Source organism: Heptranchias perlo, chromosome 2 (assembly GCF_035084215.1).
Source record: "Heptranchias perlo isolate sHepPer1 chromosome 2, sHepPer1.hap1, whole genome shotgun sequence".
Lineage (NCBI taxonomy): Eukaryota > Metazoa > Chordata > Chondrichthyes > Hexanchiformes > Hexanchidae > Heptranchias > Heptranchias perlo.
This window is the reverse complement of record NC_090326.1, coordinates 10,888,480-10,911,925: the sequence shown is the minus strand read 5'-3', so window position 1 is coordinate 10,911,925 and position 23,446 is coordinate 10,888,480. Positions and strand designations below refer to the sequence as shown.

Here is a 23,446-nt window from a genome sequence, read left to right as displayed (position 1 = left end):
AGAGAGGAACTACTATATTAGTGCTACAAAATATCCAAACAGCTTAATTATCCAGAAAAACTGTCGACAAAACAATGATGTTGTCTTTTTAATGTTAGCATAATTCAAAAAAATTTGAATGGAAGGTTTTTAATGAAAATAAAAAGTTAATGATGAGGCATTCAAAACTTCGAGTCAATAACCACCAACTAGAATCAAGGCTGGAAAAACAAAAGTTTAATACATTACAGAGTACTGGAGAAAATGGGAAAAAATTAAGTGCACAGATAATTTAATGCCTCAGCCCAGTCAGTCAGTGGTCCGATATTCCTACTGAGAATGATTCGGAGAAAGAAGGCTGGACCAGAGCCAGTTCACAGCTAGGTTTGTTTCCACACTTCCTGTTTATAATTTACAACTCTTTCTCTTCACCCATCCCATTGTTCTAAAGTTCCATATTTTCACTTTCTTACATGTATGACTTCAATGGTGCCCTTGAACTACTGTTCGATTGACCAAAAATGAACCACAACACAATTCATTCTCCATATTGGATATAATTGCATTAACTGAATGGACACTACTACAGTGATGGCACAGTGACAGCTCCTTTTGGCACCACAATTATAGAATTAAAATACTCAGTCCATTTTAAATATGTTGGCGATAATAAGAATCACCAAATTAAAATGTCATCTTTTTGCATTACCTGCATTAGCCCAATGGTAGATTTTCAAGTATATTCTAAATATAGAAGTTTCTTAATGTTATTACAAGAAAAATAAAACATTTAATCAGAATCCTTTATAGTAAGTTAATTACAAATTAAAGGAAAATGTTTGCAGGGCTATAGAGAGAAAGCAAAGGAGTGGGACTAATTGGTAGCTCTTTCAGAGAGCCAGCACAGGCATGATAGACCAAATGAATCCCTGCTGTGCTCTATTCTTTGATTCTATGATAATTCAACAGGCTTTACTGCCTAAAGTAAACAAATACATAAGAACTTCAAGCTCAAATTCCCACATTAAATATATAAAATGAATCTCATTGATATGAAGAAGTCAACTAGAAGCTTCTAAATTGCTTTTCAAGTTTAGAGCATCATTGGAACCCTTTGATTAGGTTACAACCTTGTAATTCCCTCTCAAATATAGGTTCCTTCATACTTTTTGATGATGGGAACACTTTCTTTAAGTGCTAACTTCGGCCTATGGTTTTGACGATTACAATAAATAAATGCAAACGCTTACATAATTGTAGAGAAAACCACTACACTTCAATACCTATTTCCAAAAATGATATCTCGTAACAATTTCTAGAAATAGGAGTTATCAGAATTTTTCAAAATATGCTCCTCGGAGTAAGTTAATCAACTGGACATTCCTGTAACAATATATTTGATTACAGGGACTAGTAGTTATTTTATATCTTTATTGTGGGGCTCTACAAACAAATTGGGTTAAATTAAGAATTTCTTACTTGAAGAAGGGCCCACACAGTCTCAACTGCTCATCTATATCTTAACCCTTTCACCAGGACAACTCAATTTTTAGGTTTTAACAAACTGTATTTAGAATAAGATTAACCCATATTGCTGTTGCATTATTTTTGTACTAATAACATTTCATATTGACATAAGTCAAAGGAGGTGATTTTAAAGTTGTATCTGGCATTGGTGAGACTGCATCTGGATACAGTCTCCAGTTTTGGACTCTGTATTCACAAGGATATAGAGCTACCAGAAGAGGGTCAGAGGAGGGCTTTGAGGCTGATTGCTGAACTTGGAGAGCTGATTTATGAGGACAGATCGTTTAGCCTGGGACCGTACTCTTTTGAGAACAGAAAGGCATTTGACAGAGGGTTTAAAAATTTTTTTTAAAAGGAGTATGAAGAAATTAGATCCAGAAAAGTTCTTCTGCGAGGTGCAGGATTTGAGGACTAGGGATCACTATTTAAAAGATATGGATGTCAAAAAAAAATGTAAGCAACAAATTTTCAGTAAAAGGATGGTAGAAATGTGGAACAGATGATCATGACAGATTTTAATAATGGACTTGACAAATTCCTGTTAGTAAATAGGATTCAGGGCTATTTTTACCAGACTCACAGTTAGGAATCTGATGGGAAGCTTGGCGGGTAGGCAAGATGGACCAACAGACTTCTCCTGCCCAAAGCATTACATATTACTACATCAGTGTGAGTCTGAGTGAATTTAACACACAAGCCAAACAGAACTCAACAAAAAGGGTTTTTAAAAAAAAAATTGACAATTAACAGGAAAACTCATCACAGTATTAAAACATAACTTTGCAACAACCAGAATCTGTGCCAGTATATAGCTTTGCACCACCAATATTATCTAAAAAGGACTGATGTAATTTTAAAACCTAATAAAATGCATCCAATAACTGCTATTACAGTTTTACAGATGGACTGAGGTGGCAAATCTGTGTATAAATACAAATAAAAAGACAAAATGAAAACTTGGTTCAAAACCTGTCATACCACCAAATTGGGTTTTGTGTTACATTAACAAGTAAAAGAGAGTTTTGTTTTAGTACAGTCGTACAGGAAACTAAAGTCAAAAAGGGCAGTAAATTCTGCAAGGGAAAAATTTAAATGGTAAAAGAAAAAAAAAGCATCAACCATGTACAAACATGAACTTACTCCCTTCTAAGTGCGTGCAAGGATTCTTGTACAAATGCTCAATACGCCCAGTGTTGAAAGAACTGGATCGACGTACAATGCCATGCACCTGAGAAGAAATGTACAACAAAAAAAACAGATGTTAAATCTAGTCATCATTCATTGAGTCTTATTAGTAGACCCAAAAATAAATTATAGTTCAAAGGACAAAATGTGCAGGAGGAATGCAACACAACAACTTCTACTTGACCAATAAATGCCACAGAGTGCCCTTAAAATAAACACTGTTCCTAAAATAACTCATCGGTTTCCCAAAAAAGTAATAGCAATGAAAAGTAAGTGCTTATCTCCTAACGCAAAGTTGTTTTCAGTATCACAGGTATTATGTGTTGGCATATAAGCCATTACAGAATTTTTTGGTCAGCTAGGTATCTGACACTCGCAGAAACCTAATCATGCTCAAGAGTCTCTAAACCAAACTACTGAGAAATCATAAGTAGAACTTCTGCTTGGTCTGGAATTCCCTCCCTAAATCTCTCCGCCTCTCTACTTCTCCTTTAACTCGCTCCTTAAAACCTACCTCTTTGACCAAGCTTTTGGTCACCTATGTGGCTCGGTGTCAAATTATGTCTGTTAATGCTCCTGTGAAGTGCCTTGGGACATTTTACTATATTAAAGGCACTGTATAAATGCAAGTTGTTGTTGTTGATATGGAGCGTGTACTACTTTCCTGTAGGGTTGTATCCCACACATCTAAGCCCAGAGAAGTGAGGCGCAAGTTGACAAGAGTATCTCCAGGTGTATGCGGGGGTATTGCTGAAGCTTAATCTGGTAGAATCATGCAACTTTCTAGCACAGAGCATTGGTAAGCTTCCTGGTGCTTCTCCCGTCTGACACCAGATACCCTGAAGTAGATACTTCAGGGTTATCTGGTGTCAAACTGGATGGTCTATCCCTCCAAGTTTGTTCAATGAGCCTCATTGGCTGGTCAATCATCAACAATGCCCTGGAGCGTGGTGGACCTCCCTGGTTTAGACTACCAAGTATGTCATAGAGGATCAACTTGGTTCCAAGCTCCTATTAACTGATGCGTCATTTTGGAGCCAAATTTGGCACGAAAGAGGCTTCACTTATCTCCCTCCAAGGAGGACAGTCAGTTGTTCGTATTAATTTGTGCTCTTGTTAGGCAGACAGCAAGGACCAAGAACTCCTCCTGAGCAGCAAAATGACCAGCACATCTCATCATAAAATACGAGAGCATGCATCATTTTTCTGACCACAGCAATGACACACAATGCAGTCCAATGAATGGTGGCTCCACCAGTTAGAGATGCAGAGCTTCAACAGCAAATGCTTGCTTCTTTCCAATTAAGGTAGGCATTGAAACCTGGTTATACAACCATGGCTTTGCATACCTGGCCTCCAGGTAACGTCTCCGCCTGCTGTCTTCCCAAGCCCTAGAGTTTCCTCAACAACTATTTGATGGTTATCTTCCTTCACCATGACAGAAGGAGCTATACAGGAAAGTTTCTGACCTGCCAGCCACCTTGATAGACTCGGCATCCAAGGTCAAAGCTGTGTTCCAGGCTTAGTCATCACCAACTGCTTAATCCAGGTGCTCACGTAAGGGGCTTTGATAAAAAGATGTATCTGTTGGGGGATTAACATCTCTTATAAGGTGCTGAGTGATAAGTCAGCATACTCCAAACCTCTCTTTCCTGTAACCATTTTCCCTTTTTACCTCACAGTTCTAGAAGAGACGAGAAAGACCATGAGAATCTTTGTCCCTTCTCAGTGTGATCGCAAAAGTCTGTCACAAAGCTAAAGTTGTCATCCCCAAAATCTCTGGTACTTATGAATCTTCCAATCACTATCTTCAGATCAAAGGCCATAAAACAGCACATGGGTGCACTCACAACCATATGCAACTGGTAAACCCAGTGGTCAAAGCAGCAGACAAGCCCATCAACAACAAATCATCTGAGAAAAGAAACACCACAATTCTTTTACAAATGCTTGGAATAGACATTCTCAGCCCGCCTTTATGATGCCATTCAAGATGTCCTTGATGAAAACATTGAATAGGAAGGATGCCAGTGCAAAACTTTGTTTTACTCTTCTTTTGAGAGAAAAAGTGCTGGTCAATCTCCACACATTCCTCATGGTTATGCGACGGTAATCTCAGTATTATTACATGAGCCACATGCTAACTAGCATAGAGACCAATAGATCAGGAAAGTGAACACGTGGCTGAAAGGCTGGTGTGGAAAAGAGGTATTCCAATTCATGGGACACTGGCACGAGTACTGGGACAGGAAGGAACTGTACCACTGAGACGGGTTCCTCCTGAACCAGGCTGGGACCACTGTAAGCTGAAAAAATAAACAGGGCTGTAGAAAGGACTCTAAACCAATAAAGGGAGAGAGAAACCCAGTAACTACAGGACTGTCAGTTTAACATCAGTTGTGGGGAAGCTCCTAGAATGTGTCATTAGGGACAGAGTGACTGAAAACTTGAATAAATATGAGCTGATCAGCGAGAGTCAACATAGCTTTGTTAAGGATATGTCAGGTGTGACTAATCTAATTGAATTTTTTGAGGAGGTCACTAATAAGGTAGATAAGGGAGTGTCAATGGTTGTTATCCATATGGACTTCCAGAAGGCACTCGATAAGGTTCCACACAAGAGATTATGAGCAAAAATGAGAATGCACAGAATTGGAGGTAGCCTTTTGGCTTGGGTTGAAAATTGGTTGGGAGGTAGGGAACTGAGAAAGATAAATCGGAGTATTTTCCAAATGGTGAGATACAAGGAACTGTAGATGAGCAAGAGATTTGGGAGTCCAAGTTTACAAATCTTAAAAAGCTTGCACATTCAGCCATTGTAATTTGGATCATGGATTGTAGAACGTACAGTAACATTCCAGTACACAATAAAGAATATGCATTTATATAGCATCCTTCACAGCCTCAGGTCATCCAAAATCACTTTGCAGCCAATGAAGTAATTTTGAAGTGGAGTCACTGTTGTAATGTAGGGAAACACTCAGCAAATATACACACAGCAAATACACACACAGCAAGGTCCCACAAAAAGTAATGAGATAAAAGGACCAGATAATCTATATTTTGGTGGTGTTGGTTGATGGATAAATGTTAGCCAGGACATGAGGACAACTACCCTAATCTTCTTTGAACAGTACCCTCGGATCTTTTACATCTACCTGAGGGGGCAGATAAGGCCTTGGTTTAACGTCTCATCTGAAAGACTGCACTTCTGACAGTGTAGCGCTCCTTCAGTACTGCACTGAAGTGTCAGTCAAGATTATGTGCTCAAGTCTCTGGAGTGGGCTTTGAATCCATGACCTTCTAACTGAGAGATAAGAGTGGTATCACTGAGCCAAGACTGACAATACATAAAACTTTTACTGTGACTTCAATAAATAAATCTTTCACACGGAGTGCAGCGGAGCACAGAGTGAACACTTCAGAGTTTGGTAAGTGTGGGAGTATAAGGGTTAATCTCTTTAAAATCTAGTATAAATTGCTATCAATTGTAAGTTCAATTTTAAAGTTTAAATTTTTAAGTTTCTGTCAGGCTTCAGCAGAGAGAGCTGCTATAGTTAGTTAATTGGTTAGCTAGATTAAACTAGTTCCTGAAGGTGGGGCAGGCCTGGCGTATCTGAGTCACAAACAGTAGAAAAACAGGGGCCTGTTGGTGTTAACCGTGCACGGAGTGCAGCGGAGCACAGAGTGAACACCTCAGAGTTTGGTAAGAGTGGGAGTTCGGTGAAGTGGGGGGAAGGAGGTGCTGCTTTGTCTTGCTTTTCCTAACTTTTTCCGCAGAGCGGCGGCAGACCTGAGCAGCAGAAGACTGAGTGGGGATAGAAGCAGCAGCAGACCTGCAACAAGAGACAACTACCGTGCGACGTCGCAGGTGAGGCAGGAGAGTCTGAGAGGTGAGGACAGTATAAAAGGAGAGACCGAGAGCGGGAGGAGAGTCTGAGAGTCTAAGGCAAGTCATGGCAGCAGAGCTCGCACCCGTGATATGCTCCTCCTGCACTATGTGGGAAGTCATGGACACTACCAGTGTCCCTAGCGACCATGTGTGCAGGAAGTGTGTCCAGCTGCAGCTACTGGCTAACCGTATTTCGGAGCTGGAGCTGCGGGTGGATTCACTGTGGAGCATCCACGATGCTGAGACTATCGTGGATAGCACGTTCAGTGAGGTGGTCACACCGCAGGTAAAGATTACGCAGGTAGAAAGGAAATGGGTGACCGCCAGGCAGAGTAAAAGGACTAGGCAGGTAGAGCAGGAGTCCCCTGGGGCCATCTCCCTCTCAAACAGATATTCTGCTTTGGATACTGTTGGGGGAGATGGCTTATCAGGGGAAAGCAGCAAAAGCCAAGCTCATGGCACCACGGGTGGCTCTGCTGCACAGGAGGGGAGGAAGAGGAGTGGCAGGGCTATAGTGATAGGGGATTCAATTGTAAGGGGAACAGATAGGCGTTTCTGCGGCCGTAAACGTGACTCCAGGATGGTATGTTGCCTCCCTGGTGCTAGGGTCAAGGATGTCACGGAACGGCTGCAGGGCACTCTGGAGGGGGAGGGTGAACAGCCAGTAGTCGTGGTCCATATTGGTACCAACGACATAGGTAAAAAAAGGGATGGGGTCCTGCAAGGTGAATTCAAGGAGTTAGGAGATAAATTAAAAAGCAGGACCTCAAAGGTAGTGATCTCAGGATTACTACCAGTGCCACATGCTAGTGAGTATAGGAACAGGAGAATAGACGGGATGAATGCGTGGCTGCAGGCATGGTGTAGGAGGGAGGGATTTAGATTCCTGGGACATTGGGACCGGTTCTGGGGAAGTTGGGACCTGTACAAGCGAGACGGGTTACACCCGAGCAGGACCGGGACCAATGTCTTCGCGGGGGTGTTTGCTAGTGCTGCTGGGGAAGGTTTAAACTAGAGTGGCAGGGGGATGGGAACCTGAGCGGGGAGTCAGAAGGGAGTAAAGTTGAGAGCAGCAAGAGAGGGGAAGACCCAGGGGAAATTTACAATACAAAAGTACAAACAGTTGTTCAAGAACAAGTGAAAGGGAAAAGCGTAGAGCAGCAGAGAGAAAGTGTACTTTAGACACTACAGATAAAGTGAAAACTAGAAGGCGTAAGGCGATTATCCCAGCATCAAAGCTGAAGGTCAGGCTAGGGTGTGGCCCAACTAAGAGTTCTATATACAAATGCACGGAGTATAAGGAATAAATTAAATGAACTACAGGTTCAAATTCAAATTGGAGGGTATGACATGATAGCTATTACTTAGAAATGGCTGCAGGATGGTCAGGATTGGGAACTAAATATACCGGGTTATAAGGTCTACAGGAGAGATAGGGAAAATGGAAGAGGGGGAGGAGTAGCCTTAGTGATTAGAGATGAATTCAATTCAATGATAAAGGAGGATATAACGAGAGGTAAGCAGTCAACAGAGACCTTATGGGTTGAATTGAGAAATAGGAAAGGATCTAAGACTATAGTGGGAGTTGTGTATTGGACCCCTGGCAGCAGCTCTGAAGTGCTAGATTGTATAAATGCAGAGATTAGACAAGCGTGTAAGAAAGGCATAGTGGTCTTAATGGGGGACTTTAACCTTCACATAGATTGGGGAAAGCAGAGTAGCAACTGTCAGAAAGGTAGTGAATTTCTTGAGTGTCCGGGATAGTTTTCTACAGCAGTATGTCCTAGAGGCAATAAGGGGGCAAGCCATACTAGATTTAGTAATGAGTAATGAACCAGATTTAGTTAACAGCTTAACCGTGCGCGAACATCTATCCAATAGCGATCATAACATGATCGAGTTCAATGTAGTGTTTGAAAGGGAAAAGAGTGAATCAGCTGCTAAGATCCTAGACTTGGGTAAGGCCGACTTCAATGGGATGAGACAGAGACTGTCCACAGTAAACTGGGCAAATCTGTTAATGGGTAAAACGACTGATGATCAGTGGGAAATGTTTAAAGAAACATTGAACGAGATACAGAACTGGTTTATACCCCTGAGGGGCAAGAACTCTACTTGCCAAAAAAAACAGCCATGGTCAACTAAACAGGTAAGGGACAGTATCAGACGTAAGGAAAGGACATACAAAAAGGCAAAAAATGGCACAGATCCTGGCGAATGGGAAAGATACAAAGATCAACAAGGGGTCACAAAACAGATAGTAAGGGCTACAAAAAGAGAGTATGAAAAGAAACTCGCAAGGGATATCAAAACCAATACGAAGAACTTTTATAGTTATATTAGGAAAAAGAGGGTGGTCAGGAGCAGTGTTGGCCCCTTAAAAACTGAAAGTGGGGATATTGTCATTGACAATGGGGAAATGGCGGACATGTTGAATAATTACTTTGCATCAGTATTTATAGTAGAAAAAGAGGATAGCATGCCGGAAATCCCAAGAAAACTAATATTGAATCGGGGACAGGTGCAGAAAATAATCAATAAGGCTAATGGAATGCTGGCCTTTATATCTAGAGGACTGGAGTACAAGGGGGTAGAAGTTATGCTGCAGCTATACAAAACCCTGGTTAGACCGCACCTGGAGTACTGTGAACAGTTCTGGGCACCGCACCTTCGGAAGGACATATTGGCCTTGGAGGGAGTGCAGCGTAGGTTTACTAGAATGATACCCGGACTTCAAGGGTTAAGTCACGAGGCGAGATTACACAAATTGGGGTTGTATTCCCTAGAGTTTCGAAGGTTAAGGGGTGATCTGATCGAAGTTTATAAGATATTAAGGGGAACGGATGGGGTGGATAGAGAGAAACTATTTCCGCTGGTTGGGGATTCTAGGAGTAGGGGGCACAGTCTAAAAATTAGAGCCAGACCTTTCAGGAGTGAGATTAGAAAACATTTCTACACACAAAGGGTGGTAGAAGTTTGGAACACTCTTCCGCAAACGGCAACTGATACTAGCTCAATTGCTAAATTTAAATGTGAGATAGATAGCTTTTTGGCAACCAAAGGTATTAAGGGATATGGGCCAAAGACAGGTAATATGGAGTTAGATCACAGATCAGCCATGATCTTATCAAATGGCGGAGCAGGCATGAGGGGCTGAATGGCCTACTCCTGTTCCTATGTTCCTATGGACTCATCCACGACACCAACTATTGCCTTAACAACAAAAAAAAGTTATTATGCCAGTTTAAGTGGTTATACGGTTTAATGCTATAACAAAATGTGCACAAAAACACCATAAACTGGTTAAGATTGCAGGATGAGCAGTTTTTTTTTTAAAAAGACTTCTTGAAGCCCTAAAACATTTGAGAGGTGAAAAAAAACTTTAAAATTGAGAAAAACCGAAGATTTCCTGAAAAAAGTAAAATGCAAACCTCTCCTCACATTAAGATTTTTTGTGACGGCTATTTGTTATATTCCACGGTCTCGGATATAACACATATGGTTTATGAAAAGTATGGTAGTTAATTCATTGGTGTGCTCTTTCAATATGGTTTATGGCTTTCTGGTGAGAGGATACTTTCTATCAACTCTCAAAAAGGATTAGAGAGAGAAGGTATAGGTATATATTTAGAATACACTGAATACTAAGCTAATCGTTTTCATAATCCTTTCCACCACAACTGAGCTCAACTCAAAAGCCTTAAAGTGCTCTTCTTATTAATTTTGCACTTTTTCTTAAATGTTCCTATTTGCATTCTTTCCAGCTATTTTATCTTCCAATTTTGACAAGATGGCGTTACAGAAAATATTTAGATATTTGACAGCAGTAAATAAAATTTTGAAAGGCTGACAACTACAATACCAAACTTTCCATCAAGAACAACTTGAATTTATAGTGCATCTTTAATTCAAACAATGTCCCTCGGCACTTAACAGAAGTGTAATCAGGCAAAAATGTGCGTCAAGCCAAAGGAGGAGATATTAGGAGGGGTAACTAAAAGCTTGGTCAAAGAGGTGGGCTTCAAAGAGACTTTTAAAGGAGAAGAGGTGAATAAGTTTAGAGAGGGAATTCCAGAGCGTAAGGCTTAGGCAAAGAAGATATGCCCGCAAACAATGGGGTGAAGGAAGAGGCTACAATCAGAGGAATGCAGACTTCTTGGAAGGTTGAAGGCAGTTATAGAGATAAGGAGGAATGAGGCCATGAAAGCATTTAAACATAAGGAGGAGAATTTTAAATTGGAGGCATTGGGTGACCAGGAGCCAATGTAGGTTGGGGAGCGCAGGGTTGATGGGTGAGTAGAACTTTGTGCAAAATAGGATACGGGCAGCATCCATTTTGGATGAGCTGGAGTTTATGGAGGGTGGAACATGGAGGATGGTACAGCATTGAAAATAGCCGATTCTGGAGATGACAACGGCATGGTTGGGGGTTACATCAGCAGGTCGGCTGAGGCAGGGTACGTTACGGAAGTGGAAGTCGGCAGTTCTTTGTGATGGAGAGTATATAGAGTCGAAAGCTCAGCTCCGGATCAAATAGGACGCCAAGATTGTAAACAGTCAGGTTCAACCTGAGACAGTGGACAGTGGCTGGGTTTGCGGGGGGGGGGGGGGGGGGTGGAGAATGGAATCAGTGGCAAGGATACGGAATTTGGAGCAGGGATCAAAGATGATGGCTGACAACATAGAGTGTTGCAATATCTGCTTATTATCTGCTTTTGGTTTGAGACTTTCAATGAAACACTCTACACACCTTAGTCCCCCATGAAGTCAGGCTTTATTATTTTTTGAAATGTAGATCCCACAGTATTACAACTCATATACTAAATGAATACAAAAGATATATCATGTAAAAGATTCTACAAATAATACATATTATAACATTCATGCAATATTACAGATATATAGTAAAGTTCTTCATTTAAATTGCTGTATCTGTGAACTAAACAGATTAATAATTACCAAATTTGGGAGACACCAGAAGATGTTCCACCTTAACTGTAACTATCAGCTTTCTTACCCTGGGGGTGCAAACTCAACCATGCTGCTAGCTCTCTCTATTGAAGTCTTGAAGCTGCAGCCTATGTGACTTTCAGCACACCTGCCAATTATAACATTGTGCCGAAGGAAAGTTACAAAACAAACAACCTCAAGTGGTAACATTAGTGGGCCAATAAAGGCCTTTCATCTAATTGAAGGAATGTTACCTCATTATCACCTGACTGCATTGCTTTCACAGGACTGGGCTTGTAGGATTGTTTTTGTAAAAAGGTTAATTAGGCTGCTAGTGTTGTAACATCAGCTACAATTTGATGGTCTGCATAGCATTTTAATTCAAAATCTAATCGCCTCTATCTTAAACACACATGTATATAAAATAAAGCGGAGCTGTCTGGTGGTTACAATTTCATTTTAAATTCATTTACTGACAAGAGGCAGTGGAAGGGTTGAGTGAAGTGATGGAGAAGTAGAGCTGGGTGTCATCAGTGTACACGTCTTCGTATGATGACACAAGGGGGGGGAGAGAAGCCATTACTGGAGATGCTCTTGCTACAACTGTCTAGTTAAGAGTGGCATCAAGCAAGGGAGGCTTCACTGAACTGGATAACAGAGGAGAGGCTTTGGAGGAAGATGGTGTGGTCGATCGTGTCAAAGGCAGCAGAGAGATCGATAAAGGACAAAGAGGGAAAATGCACCAGGGTCACAGTTACACAGGATGTCATTTGTGAATTTGATTAGAGCCAGTTCAGTGCTGTGGCAGGGACAGAAATCTGATTGGAGAGTTTCAAACAGAGTTAGAGGAAAGATGGGCACATATTTGGGAGGCGACAACATGCTCAAGGACTTGAGAGGAAAGGGAAGTTGGAGATGGAGAGCTTGCAAGGATTCAAGGGTGGATTTTTTGAGGAGGTGATGACAGCGGTTTTCAGAGGGAGGGGGGACAGTACCCAAGAAGAGGGAATCATTTACAATAGGTTATGTTAAACTTGTGGTTAGACCACACTTGGAGTACTGTGAACAGTTCTGGTCTCCATATTATAAAAAGGAGATAGGGGCACTGGAGAAGGTGCAGAAAAGATTTACTAGGATGATACCAGAACTAAGAGGTTATACCTATCAGAAAAGATTGAACAGGTTGAGGCTTTTTTCTCTAGAAAAGAGAAGACTGAGGGGTGACTGATAGAGATCTTTAAGATTATGAAAGGGTTTGATAGGGTAGACATAGAGATGATGTTTCCACTTGTGAGGGAGACCAGAACTAGGGGCCATAAATATAAGATAGTCACTAATAAAAGCAATAGAAAATTCAAAAGAAACTTCTTTCCCTAGAGAGTGGCTAGAATGTGGAACTCGCGACTAGAAGTAGTTAAGGTGAATAGCATAGATGCATTTAAGGGAAAGCTAGATAAACACATGAGGGAGAAAGGAATAGAAGGATATGTTGATGGGGTTAGATGAAGAAGGGTGGCAGGAGGCTAGTGTAGAGCATAAACACTGGCATGGACCTGTTGGGCCGAATGGCCTGTTTCTGTGCTGTACATTCTATCCAAATCTATGTAATATCAGCTAGCATGCCAGGAAGGGAAGTTTGGTGATCCTCAGTTAATTGGGAATGGGGTCAAGGGAGCTGGAGGGGGGGGTCTCATGGACAAGATAAGGTTGGAGAGGGCATAAGAGGAAGCCCCTTACCAAAGCTTCCCTGTCTGGCTACGCTTTGCAACATCTCCCCCTCCTAAACCACTGCGGTCCACTTCAACCAAACAGCCACTGACACCCTCATCCATTCCTTAGACACCTCCAAACTTCACAATTGCAATGCTCTTCTGGCCAGCCTCCCAACATCCACCCTCCTTAAACTTGATTTCATTCAAAACTCGGCTGCCCACATCATATCACCGAGTGTGGCACCAAGGAGCTCCAGTAAAATTGAAGTCAATGGGAATCAGGGGGAAAACTCTCCAGTGGCTGGAGTCATACCTAGCACAAAGGAAGATGGTAGTGGTTGTTGGAGGCCAATCATCTCAGCCCCAGGACATTGCTGCAGGAGTTCCTCAGGGCAGTGTCCTAGGCATCAATGACCTTCCCTCCATCATAAGGTCAGAAATGGGGATGTTCGCTGATGATTGCAGTGTTCAGTTCCATTCGCAACCCCTCAAATAATGAAGTAGTCCGAACCCACATGCAGCAAGACCTGGATAACATTGGGCTCATAAGTGGCAAGTAACATTCGCGCCAGACAAGTGCCAGGCAATGACCATCTCCAACAAGAGAGTGTCTAACCACCTCCCCTTGACATTCAACGGCATTACCATCGCTGAATCCCCCACCATCAACATCCTGGGGGTCACCATTGACCAGAAACTTAACTGGACCAGCCATATAAATACTGTGGCTACAAGAGCAGGTCAGAGGCTGGGTATTCTGCGGCGAGTGACTCACCTCCTGACTCCCCAAAGCCTTTCCACCATCTACAAGGCACAAGTCAGGAGTGTGATGGAATACTCTCAACTTGCCTGGATGAGTGCATCTCCAACAACACTCAAGAAGCTCGACACCATCCAGGACAAAGCAGCCCGCTTGATTGGCACCGCATCCACCACCCTAAACATTCATTCCTTTCACCACCGGTGCACAGTGGCTGCAGTGTGCACCATCCACAGGATGCACTGCAGCAACTCGCCAAGGCTTCTTCGACAGCAACTCCCAAACCCGCGACCTCTACCACCTAGAAGGACAAGAGCAGCAGGTACATGGGAACACCACCACCTGCACGGTCCCCTCCAAGTCACACACCATCCCTACTTGGAAATATATCGCCGTTCCTTCATCGTCGCTGGGTCAAAATCCTTCAACTCCCTTCCTAACAGCACTGTGGGAGAACCTTCACCACACGGACTGCAGCGTTTCAAGAAGGCGGCTCACCACCACCTTCTCAAGGGCAATTAGGGATGGGCAATAAATGCCGGCCTCGCCAGCGACGCCCACATCCCATGCACTGGGTCCTGCTTACACATTACCCCTGTCCTTGCTTACCTACATTGGATCTTGGTTTTCCAATGCCGCCAAATTAAAATTCTTATCCTCATATTTAAATCTCTCCATAATCTCACTCCTCCCCATCTCCAGCACTACAATCTTCCTCTCGAAAATGCTCCGTCCTCTGATTTTGGCCTATTGTGCACCCACTTCCCTTCATTCCACCACTGGGAGATTTGCCTTCAGTTGTCTAAGCTTTGCACTCTGGAATTGCTTAACAAAACCCATCCACCTCCCTTTCCTCCTTCAAATCCACCTCTTTGACCAAGCTTTTGGCCACCCCTCCTAATACCTTCTTTGGTGCAATGTCTATATTTTTCTTTACGCTGTTGTGAAGCATTTTATTACATTAAAAGGAGCATTTTATTACATTAAAGGCACTATAAATAAATTGTTGTGTTGTCGTTGGCCAAATTTCACTGTCTGAAGTTGGCTGAGGGAAACAGGGATAGCAGAAGAAAGAATCATGGCTTGAGTTCTAGAGCTGGCCATACTGCTGAGACTTATTTAGAAAATACTTTTGGTGTCCAGTTTACATTGTAGAAATTAATATATAACTGACTCAAAAACTGGACTATCTGGTCCAAAATCAGTTAGGGATCAACCTTAGATAGACTGGATTACGTGACTATATCAATAAATTCTCCCTTCACTATAAATTACTAGATGTGATTAGTGTTTAATTTATTAATGGAATCCTGTTAACAAATGGTCACTAGTTTGATACATATGTGCAATTCTTCTAAAATCTTTAAACTTTAGAAATATACTTTTGCAGATGATAAACCACAGAAAAAATGGTTGTGCATCTTCGAAGCTAAAAAAAGAAATTCACTACTCGAGTTAAATGATGTTATTTTCTCTTACAATGGGTAAGGGGAAGAATTGATGATCTCGCAGACCCTGATAACACTTCTATGAAGCGCCTTGGGATGTTTTACTATGTTAAAGGCGCTATATAAATGCAACTTGGTGTTGTTGACTGTATGGAAAGAGCGTATATAGCATTTCCCTAAGAATAGACATATGTAGCAACAGATCTGAGTGATAATAAAGACCATGACTGGGCACAGAATGTTTGCTGTGTTGCATATTCTTTCTACAGCCGAGATTATTTATCTGGACTTCACTGGAAAATACACACAGAGTACAGCAACACAGGAAACTGGGTAAATGCAGTCAAACCAGCCAGTCAAAGCTGCATTCTCACCTCATAGCCCTTTTGCAACAGAAATTCTGCCAAATACGAGCCATCCTAAAGGAGACAAAAAAGAATGAAAAAAGGTTAGAAACTCACTGCTCATGTCCAAAATTATATACACATGAATAAGTATTGCAATATATTTAAAGTTTAATGTCCAATTTTTATTGTTGAGCTAGTTAAAAAATACAAATTTTCACCCAGGCTGGTTTGTATTGTTACAATGAATGTTAAATAATGATTGACCAGCCAGTCTGTCTCACTGATGGGACCCAGAGCGGCATGCCTGTCACTGGGATTTTTCCCACTAGCTCCAAATAACCCTGCAAACCAAAGATGTGATGGGTTGGGTGACCCTGGTGAACAAGCAGCAAGAAGATTACCAGCTGGTAGGCTGCATACTTTCACTTGATTCAATTCCAGCCGTACTCCCGTGCTCCTAAGTCGCTCTCGTCAAGCTGCACCCAAACTCTTTGCACTTAACAAAGGGGGGTTTACCCTACAGGGAGAATGTGCATATTCCATATCAGCCAAACAGTAACTCCCTATCTCTGTAACCTCCTTCAGCTCTACAACCCCTCCCCAGAACTTTGCATTCCTCTGCACCTTTTGTGCATCCCATCCCTCCCTACACCCTACCATTGGCAGCAGTGCCTTCATCAGTTTAGGCCCCACACTCTGGAATTCCCTCTCCAAACCTCTCACACTCCTTCTTTAAGGTCCTCCTTAAAACCCATATCTTTGACCAAGCTTCCAGTCGCCTCTCCTTAAGTCTCCTCCTTTTACTCAGCATCCATTTTATTCTGATTACACCTCAGTGAAGCGCCTTGGGACGTTAAAGATGCACCTTTAATTTGATGTTAATTCAAATGATCTCATAATTCAATGTTTTGTGCAAGAACACTGAATTATCAGGAATAGATCATATATGGAAAACAATGAACTATTTAATAGATCAGAATGAAAATCCTTGTACAATGGAAAGTTCATTAAGTTTCCAAAATCATAGAAAGTTACGGCACAGAAGGAGGCCATTTGGCCCATCGTGCCTGTGCCTGCCGAAAAAGAGCGATCCAGCTTAATCCCACTTTCCAGCACTTAGACCGTAGCCCTGTAGGTTACGGCACTTCAAGTGCACATCCAGGTACTTTTCAAATGCGTTGAGGGTTTCTGCCTCTACCACCCTTTCAGGCAGTGAGTTCCAGACCTCCACCACCCTCTGGGTGAAAAAATTTCTCCTCAGCTCCCCTCTAATCCTTCTACCAATTATTTTAAATCTGTGCCCCCTGGTCACTGACCCTTCTGCTAAGGGAAACAGGTCCTCCCTATCCACTCTATCTAGTCCCGTCATAATTTTATATACCTCAATTAAATCTCCCCTCAGCCTCCTTTGTTCCAAAGAAAACAACTCCAGCCTATCCAATCTTTTCTCATAGCTAAAATTCTCCAGCCCTGGCAACATCCTCGTAAATCTCCTCTGTACCCTCTCGAGTGCAATCACATCTTTCCTGTAATGTGGTGACCTGAACTGTATGCAGTACTCAAGCTGTGGCCTAACCAGTGTTTTATACAGTTCTAGCATAACCTCCCTGCTCTTATATTCTATGCCTCGGCTATGCCAAATAACAGTTATGAGTTATCCTTAGTCACTTCAGTTAGCTGAGAACAGTCAAAAGACTGAAATGACTCAACTACTTAAGTCACCCTATAACATGTTCATCTTTAATTTTCACTACATAATCACAGGTCTAAAAATGAACTATACATTATATATTTCAGTTTTACTCCCTTCCCTATTTTTCCACCTAAAGTGCATCTGGAATAATCCCATCTACACTCTCACTTGTAACAACGGCATACAATCTGTCCACACGGGAGGCACACTGGATTTTGGTGTGCGGTAGATATTGGAAGTTTGCGGCGTAAATACTTGTTAGTACTAAATGTGCAACCAAAGTCCTGTGAATCACAGTTGTGAAATGACAATATAGAATACATATATCATGTACTGCACTTACTAGGCCAGAAACCAAAACTTGTATATGGAAGAGTTTATACAATTAGTTCTCCACAGAGTGCACAGCACTATACATTTTAGTTTTCTGAAATTTAAAGTTCAGAAATCTCAAGGCTCCACACATCATGGGCTATTAATGCTAAAAAAAAAGTTTAAATTCGCCAAGTTTCCACAAAACCAGAAGTATTGTAAGGAGTGTACAGAATAAGAACTAACTCTAATGGCAAAAGTCAAGTGGAAAATGCGATTTTTTTTCTTTAAATTAGCAAATACTACTTAACGGTTTCATGTTAACAATTGACAATATCCATGAGGGGTAAAAATTCACACGTCTCAATTTAAAATAAAGTACAAAAATGGACAGTCCTTACACAGTTGGTGAAAGAGATCAGAAATGAACCTGGTCTCTCCCTCCCCCCACCTTCACTCAGGCTGTCTCGCAGTTTCCACTCTTACTGGAACATGGAGGTACAGCGATAGCACCAACCTCCTTTTCATTTCATTTCCTAGTCTATCAAGTGATAGGAGCACTGCTTTGCAGACAGTGGGAAAGAGCAGCAGAGAACAAAAAACTCTTCCAAACTACACAAGCAAAATGTGCAAATTCTAAAGTGCTCAGCCATTGCTCAATAATCGCAATTACATTTATTTTTTGCAAGTGCCTGAAAAAAATGCTCGCTTCTTCAAAGAAACTAAAATTCTGTTTCAAGAATATGGACTCTATGCTCATGTAGAAAATGATCACAAGTACTTAATTTCTTGTTAATATTGTTAGTTTAATTTTTTTTAAATCGGTAACTCCACTGTTACAGTATTACATGCACTGATGTATTGAGATAGTGCATGTTTAGTGTTGTCCTTATATAGACCAAGTTGGAGGAGGACAAACACACTTGCGGGAGATTGAGGTTTTATTACAATAAAAGTCAAATTAAGTTTGCCAAAACATGTACAGTGGAATCTGAATCACCTCCATCAGAGGATCCTACCGGCACAATGGCCCAGATTTTCCCATGCAGTCCCACATCAGAAATTGGGACAAGGACATGATGTGCTGCTCCCCACCTATCTTTGCCTTTGTTTAATTTTCTGGTCTAACTGGCTCGTGATGCAAGAAATGGTAGGGCGTTGGGGAGAGTTATAGAACAAAGAGATCTAGGAGTACAAGTTCATAGCTCCTTGAAAGTGGAGTCACAGGTGGATAGGGTGGTGAAGAAGGCATTCAGCATGCTTGGTTTCATTGGTCAGAACATTGAATACAGGAGTTGGGATGTCTTGTTGAAGTTGTACAAGACATTAGTAAGGCCACACTTGGAATACTGTGTACAGTTCTGGTCACCCTATTATAGAAAGGATATTATTAAACTAGAAAGAGTGCAGAAAAGATTTACTAGGATACTACCGGGACTTGATGGTTTGACTTATAGGGAGAAGCTGGATAGACTGAGACTTTTTTCCCTGGAGAGTAGGAGGTTTAGGGGTGATCTTATAGAAGTCTATAAAATAATGAGGGGCATAGATAAGGTAGATAGTCAAAATCTTTTTCCATAGGTAGGGGAGTCTATAACGAGGGGGCATAGATTTAAGGTGAGAGGGGAGAGATACAAAAGGGTCCAGAGGATAAATTTTTTCACTCAAAGGGTGGTGAGTGTCTGGAACGAGCTGCCAGAGGCAGTAGTAGAGGCGGGTACAATTTTGTCTTTTAAAAAGCATTTGGACAGTTACATGGGTAAGATGGGTATAGAGGGATATGGGCCAAGTGCAGGCAATTGGGACTAGCTTAGTGGTATAAACTGGGCGACATGGACATGTTGGGCCGAAGGGACTGTTTCCATGTTGTAAACTTCTATGATTCTATTCTAAGTGCCTGCCCACTTTACAACTTGAACATTTAAATGAGATGTAACAACACAGTGACATCATATATTACAATTTCCATTACTACATACTTTGATACAACCAACATGGCTCAGGACACTAGTGCACTTTCCCAGGTGATTCACAGGAGAACAGTATAATTAAGTGCACGCATCCACGAGGGGCATTACAGGGCACAGCAATGGCAAGTAAAAATCCAGATTGTAATGCCTGAGCAGGTTGTTGGGGGGGGGGGGGGGTGGGCAACAGTATGCCCCTGAATGCTCCAGGCTCTCAAATTGTGTATTGCATAATTTTGCAATTGACCATGGCATCCAACTGCAACAGAGACCAATCCCAATCTGATGGAGCACAACATGACCCTTTCACCATTCTGAACTATCCGAACAACTCAATCGAACTTTTGACCTTGGCACTTCCTAATAAAATTCTGTCAGACATTCTTTACTGAAGATAGATATATATCGATAGATAGGTAGGTAGATATAGATAGGTAGGTAGATATAGATAGGTAGGTAGATATAGATATAGATGTAGAAAAAGAAAGAAAAAAAGAGAAGAACTTGCATTGATATAACACCTTTCACGACCTCAGGACGTCCCAAAGCACCTTACAGCCAATGAAGTACTTTTAAAGTATAATCTCTGTTGCAATATAGGGAAATGTGGTTGCTAATTTGTGCACAAGATCCCATAAACAGCAATGAGATAATGACCAGATAATCTGTTCTAGTGATGTTCGTTGAGGTATAAATATTCACTGGGGAAACTGTCTGGTCTTCTTCGAATAATGCCATAGGATCTACACATTTCTCTAATCTGAAGTTTAAAAAATTCAGCATAAGAATTTACAGAACACAATTTCCATTGAAGTAAGAACACATTTGGAAAGTAGTATGTACACCAGGCAGTGGTAGGACACTGATACAATTATCCTGAGCCACTAGAAGATAATTCCTGATGGTAAGCTATAGAGGACTGGAGCCTGAAAAAATGCCCTCCACATGACAACAGGTCACATTTTTTAATATTGCTTCATATATTACAACAAATGCATGAACACGATGATCGCATCTCATGGTTACAATGACGAGTTAAAACGAACTTCTATTTACATGACACCTTTCACATCCTCAGGACATCTCAGAACGCTTCACAACCAATCAATTGCTACCAAAATATCAGACAAAATTAAATCACACTTAAGGCAATGCACTTTAGTGTGATACCTATAATTTATAACCCTATACACTCCCATTACAGACTTGTGACCAGCAGTGTTTCATCCTAATGTAATACAACAATTACACTATATAGTACCTTTCACACAGCAAAATGTCCTAAGGTATTGCGCAAAGGGGGAACAGACACTGAGCAGGAATTGGAAGGTTAGAAGAGGTGTCCCAAAGCATGGTTGAAGAAGTTTGTTTTAAAGAGTTAGGTTTTGGGAGGTTTTTGAAGGTGGGGAAAGATGTGACAAGATGGAAGTGTTTAGGAAAATTATGGGGCTAAGTGTTATAAATTGGATAGCAAGGTGAAGGATAGACTACTAGAACCTATTCTTCAGTTGCTTCCAAGCCTTTATTCTCAGAGATCCCCCTTACACATCATGCACCCCTTAGATAATCTCTCTCCTATAAATAGATACAAGAGAGTCCCTAATTGATACCCACCACCTGAATACAATTAACATTAATTGATATAAATCACATGGATACAATTAACACTAAGGGTGCAAGATTTCTACCAAGAACGAAACAGCATGGCTTTGGTCTTGACAATGTTTAGCTGCAAAGAGTGGTAACTCACTTATGACATTGCTAGATAGGCAGTAATATATCACTGCAATAGGAAAATAAAAAGGAAAAACTGCAAATGCTGGAAATCTGAAATAAAAACAAAAAATGCTCAGGTCAGTCAGCATCTGCAAGGAGAAAAGTCATGTTTTGGGTGTGTAACCTTCATCAGATTAAAGGTTAAGAGATTAAGATTGGAAAAAAAAGTTTTAAAAAACTGGGGAAGAGGGTGAAAAAACCAACAGGTACACCAATTGCAGACGCAGTCAATGTGATAAATAACTTGGAAACTGCTTAATAGTAAACAGTGAGGTGATATAAAAGATCATCAGCGAGATAATGTAGGTATATAGAAGGGACAAAAGAATGTCCAAATAGTCGTGGTGAAGTTTGACAAGACATGATATGTCCGTGTAGAATAAATACAACAAAAAGTTGCAAATGTAGCAGATATCAGATCAGAAAATGCAAGCAAAATGGGAGTACGATGGATCCACTAATTGCAAGAAGAGAAATAGAACAGGTTCACACAGTGGGTTCATGCTGTGCTTTGAAGAAGTGTGTCTGACACAAATGTCAACAAGCCTTCCCTCCCCTGGAACCTGACATAGCCTCCCAACATCACAAACACCCATTGCTGTGGGGACAATGGAGGGAATAGTTAGATCTTATTAAAGTTAATATTAAGATCAAAGGGCTGGAGTGCCGAGCTTAAAGATGAGATACTGTTCCTGAAGCTTGTGTGGAGCTTCACTGGAACAATGTAGAAGATCAAAAGTAATGGAGTGGAGGGTGGTAGTGGTGACATAAAGCAGAGTTATCAGCCGCAAACATATGAAAGTTGACCCCATAAGATGACCGCGAGGCAGCCTGCTTGTGAAGAAAAGGAGAGGTCCAAGGATGGAACCTTGGAGAACAGAGGTGATTGTACAGTGCTGGAGAAGAAGCCATTGCTGGTGAGCAAACTAATTTGGGACATGTATGAACAGAATTTTGAACAGGCAATGGCAAGGAGGTGGCCCACAGTGGAAAGGTGTTAGACAAAGTAGTTAGCCATATTGAACAGCAGAAAGGTCAAGGAGGATTAACAGGAATAACGCACTGTGGTTGCAATTGTACGGGATATCATTGATAACTTTGATAAGGATGGCTACAGTTTTGTTTTATTCATTCTTGGGATGTGGGCATTGCTGACAAGGACAATTTATTGCCCCTCCCTAGTTGCCCTTGAGAAGGTGGTGATGGGTGTTCTTCTTAAACCGCTATAGTTTGTGTAAAGATAGTACTCCCACAGTGTTGTTATGTGGGGAGTTCCAGGATTTTGACACAGTGACGATGAAGGAATGGTAATATATGTTCATGACAGGATGGTGTGCCCTAGCGAATTGTTGCAGTGCACCCCATAGATAGTACACACTGCAACCACACGTGGTGGAATGGGTGTGAATGTTTAGGCTAGTGCATGACGTGCTAGTTAAGCAGATAGCTTTGTCCTGGATGGTGCTGAACTTCTTGAGTGTTGTTGCAGCTGTACCCATCCAGGCAAGTGAAGAGTATTCCACCACACTCCTGACTTGTACCTTGTGGGCAGCGGAGAGACTTTGGGAATCGGGAGGTGAGTCACTTGCCACAGTGTTCCAATAACTTAGAGACAAAAGGAAAGGTATAAATGGGACTGTAGTTCTAGAAGGTCTGACCTGAGCTTTTTAAAGGTGCATGGTGGGGGAGAGAAGAGGGAAACAGTGCCTGAAGAAAGGGAACAGCTGGTGATATTCACAAGCATTGTGCCAAGGACAGACAATTGTGCAGTCAGAAGCTCTGTCAGGAAGGGCTAACGGGAGTGGGAAATGTAGAATATTAGGCAATCAGGGCTGGTTCAGGGGAAGCTAGGAGTAGGAGGTGCTCAGGAACTAAGGAGGCAGCAGAACAGCAGAAGG

At 41.6% G+C, this 23,446-nt stretch overlaps 1 protein-coding gene across 1 annotated transcript in view; it reads right to left on the bottom strand.

Annotated features, from left to right (window-relative positions):
• gmds (GDP-mannose 4,6-dehydratase) overlaps positions 1 to 23,446 on the bottom strand; it is a 726,937-nt gene that overhangs the window by 549,694 nt on the left and 153,797 nt on the right. Inside the window, exons 4-5 of the mRNA XM_067995743.1 lie at positions 15,828 to 15,872; positions 2,647 to 2,734 (exon numbers count right to left, since the gene is read on the bottom strand). Coding sequence (XP_067851844.1) covers positions 2,647 to 2,734; positions 15,828 to 15,872 — 133 coding nt within the window. The remainder of the gene's footprint in view (positions 1 to 2,646; positions 2,735 to 15,827; positions 15,873 to 23,446) is intronic.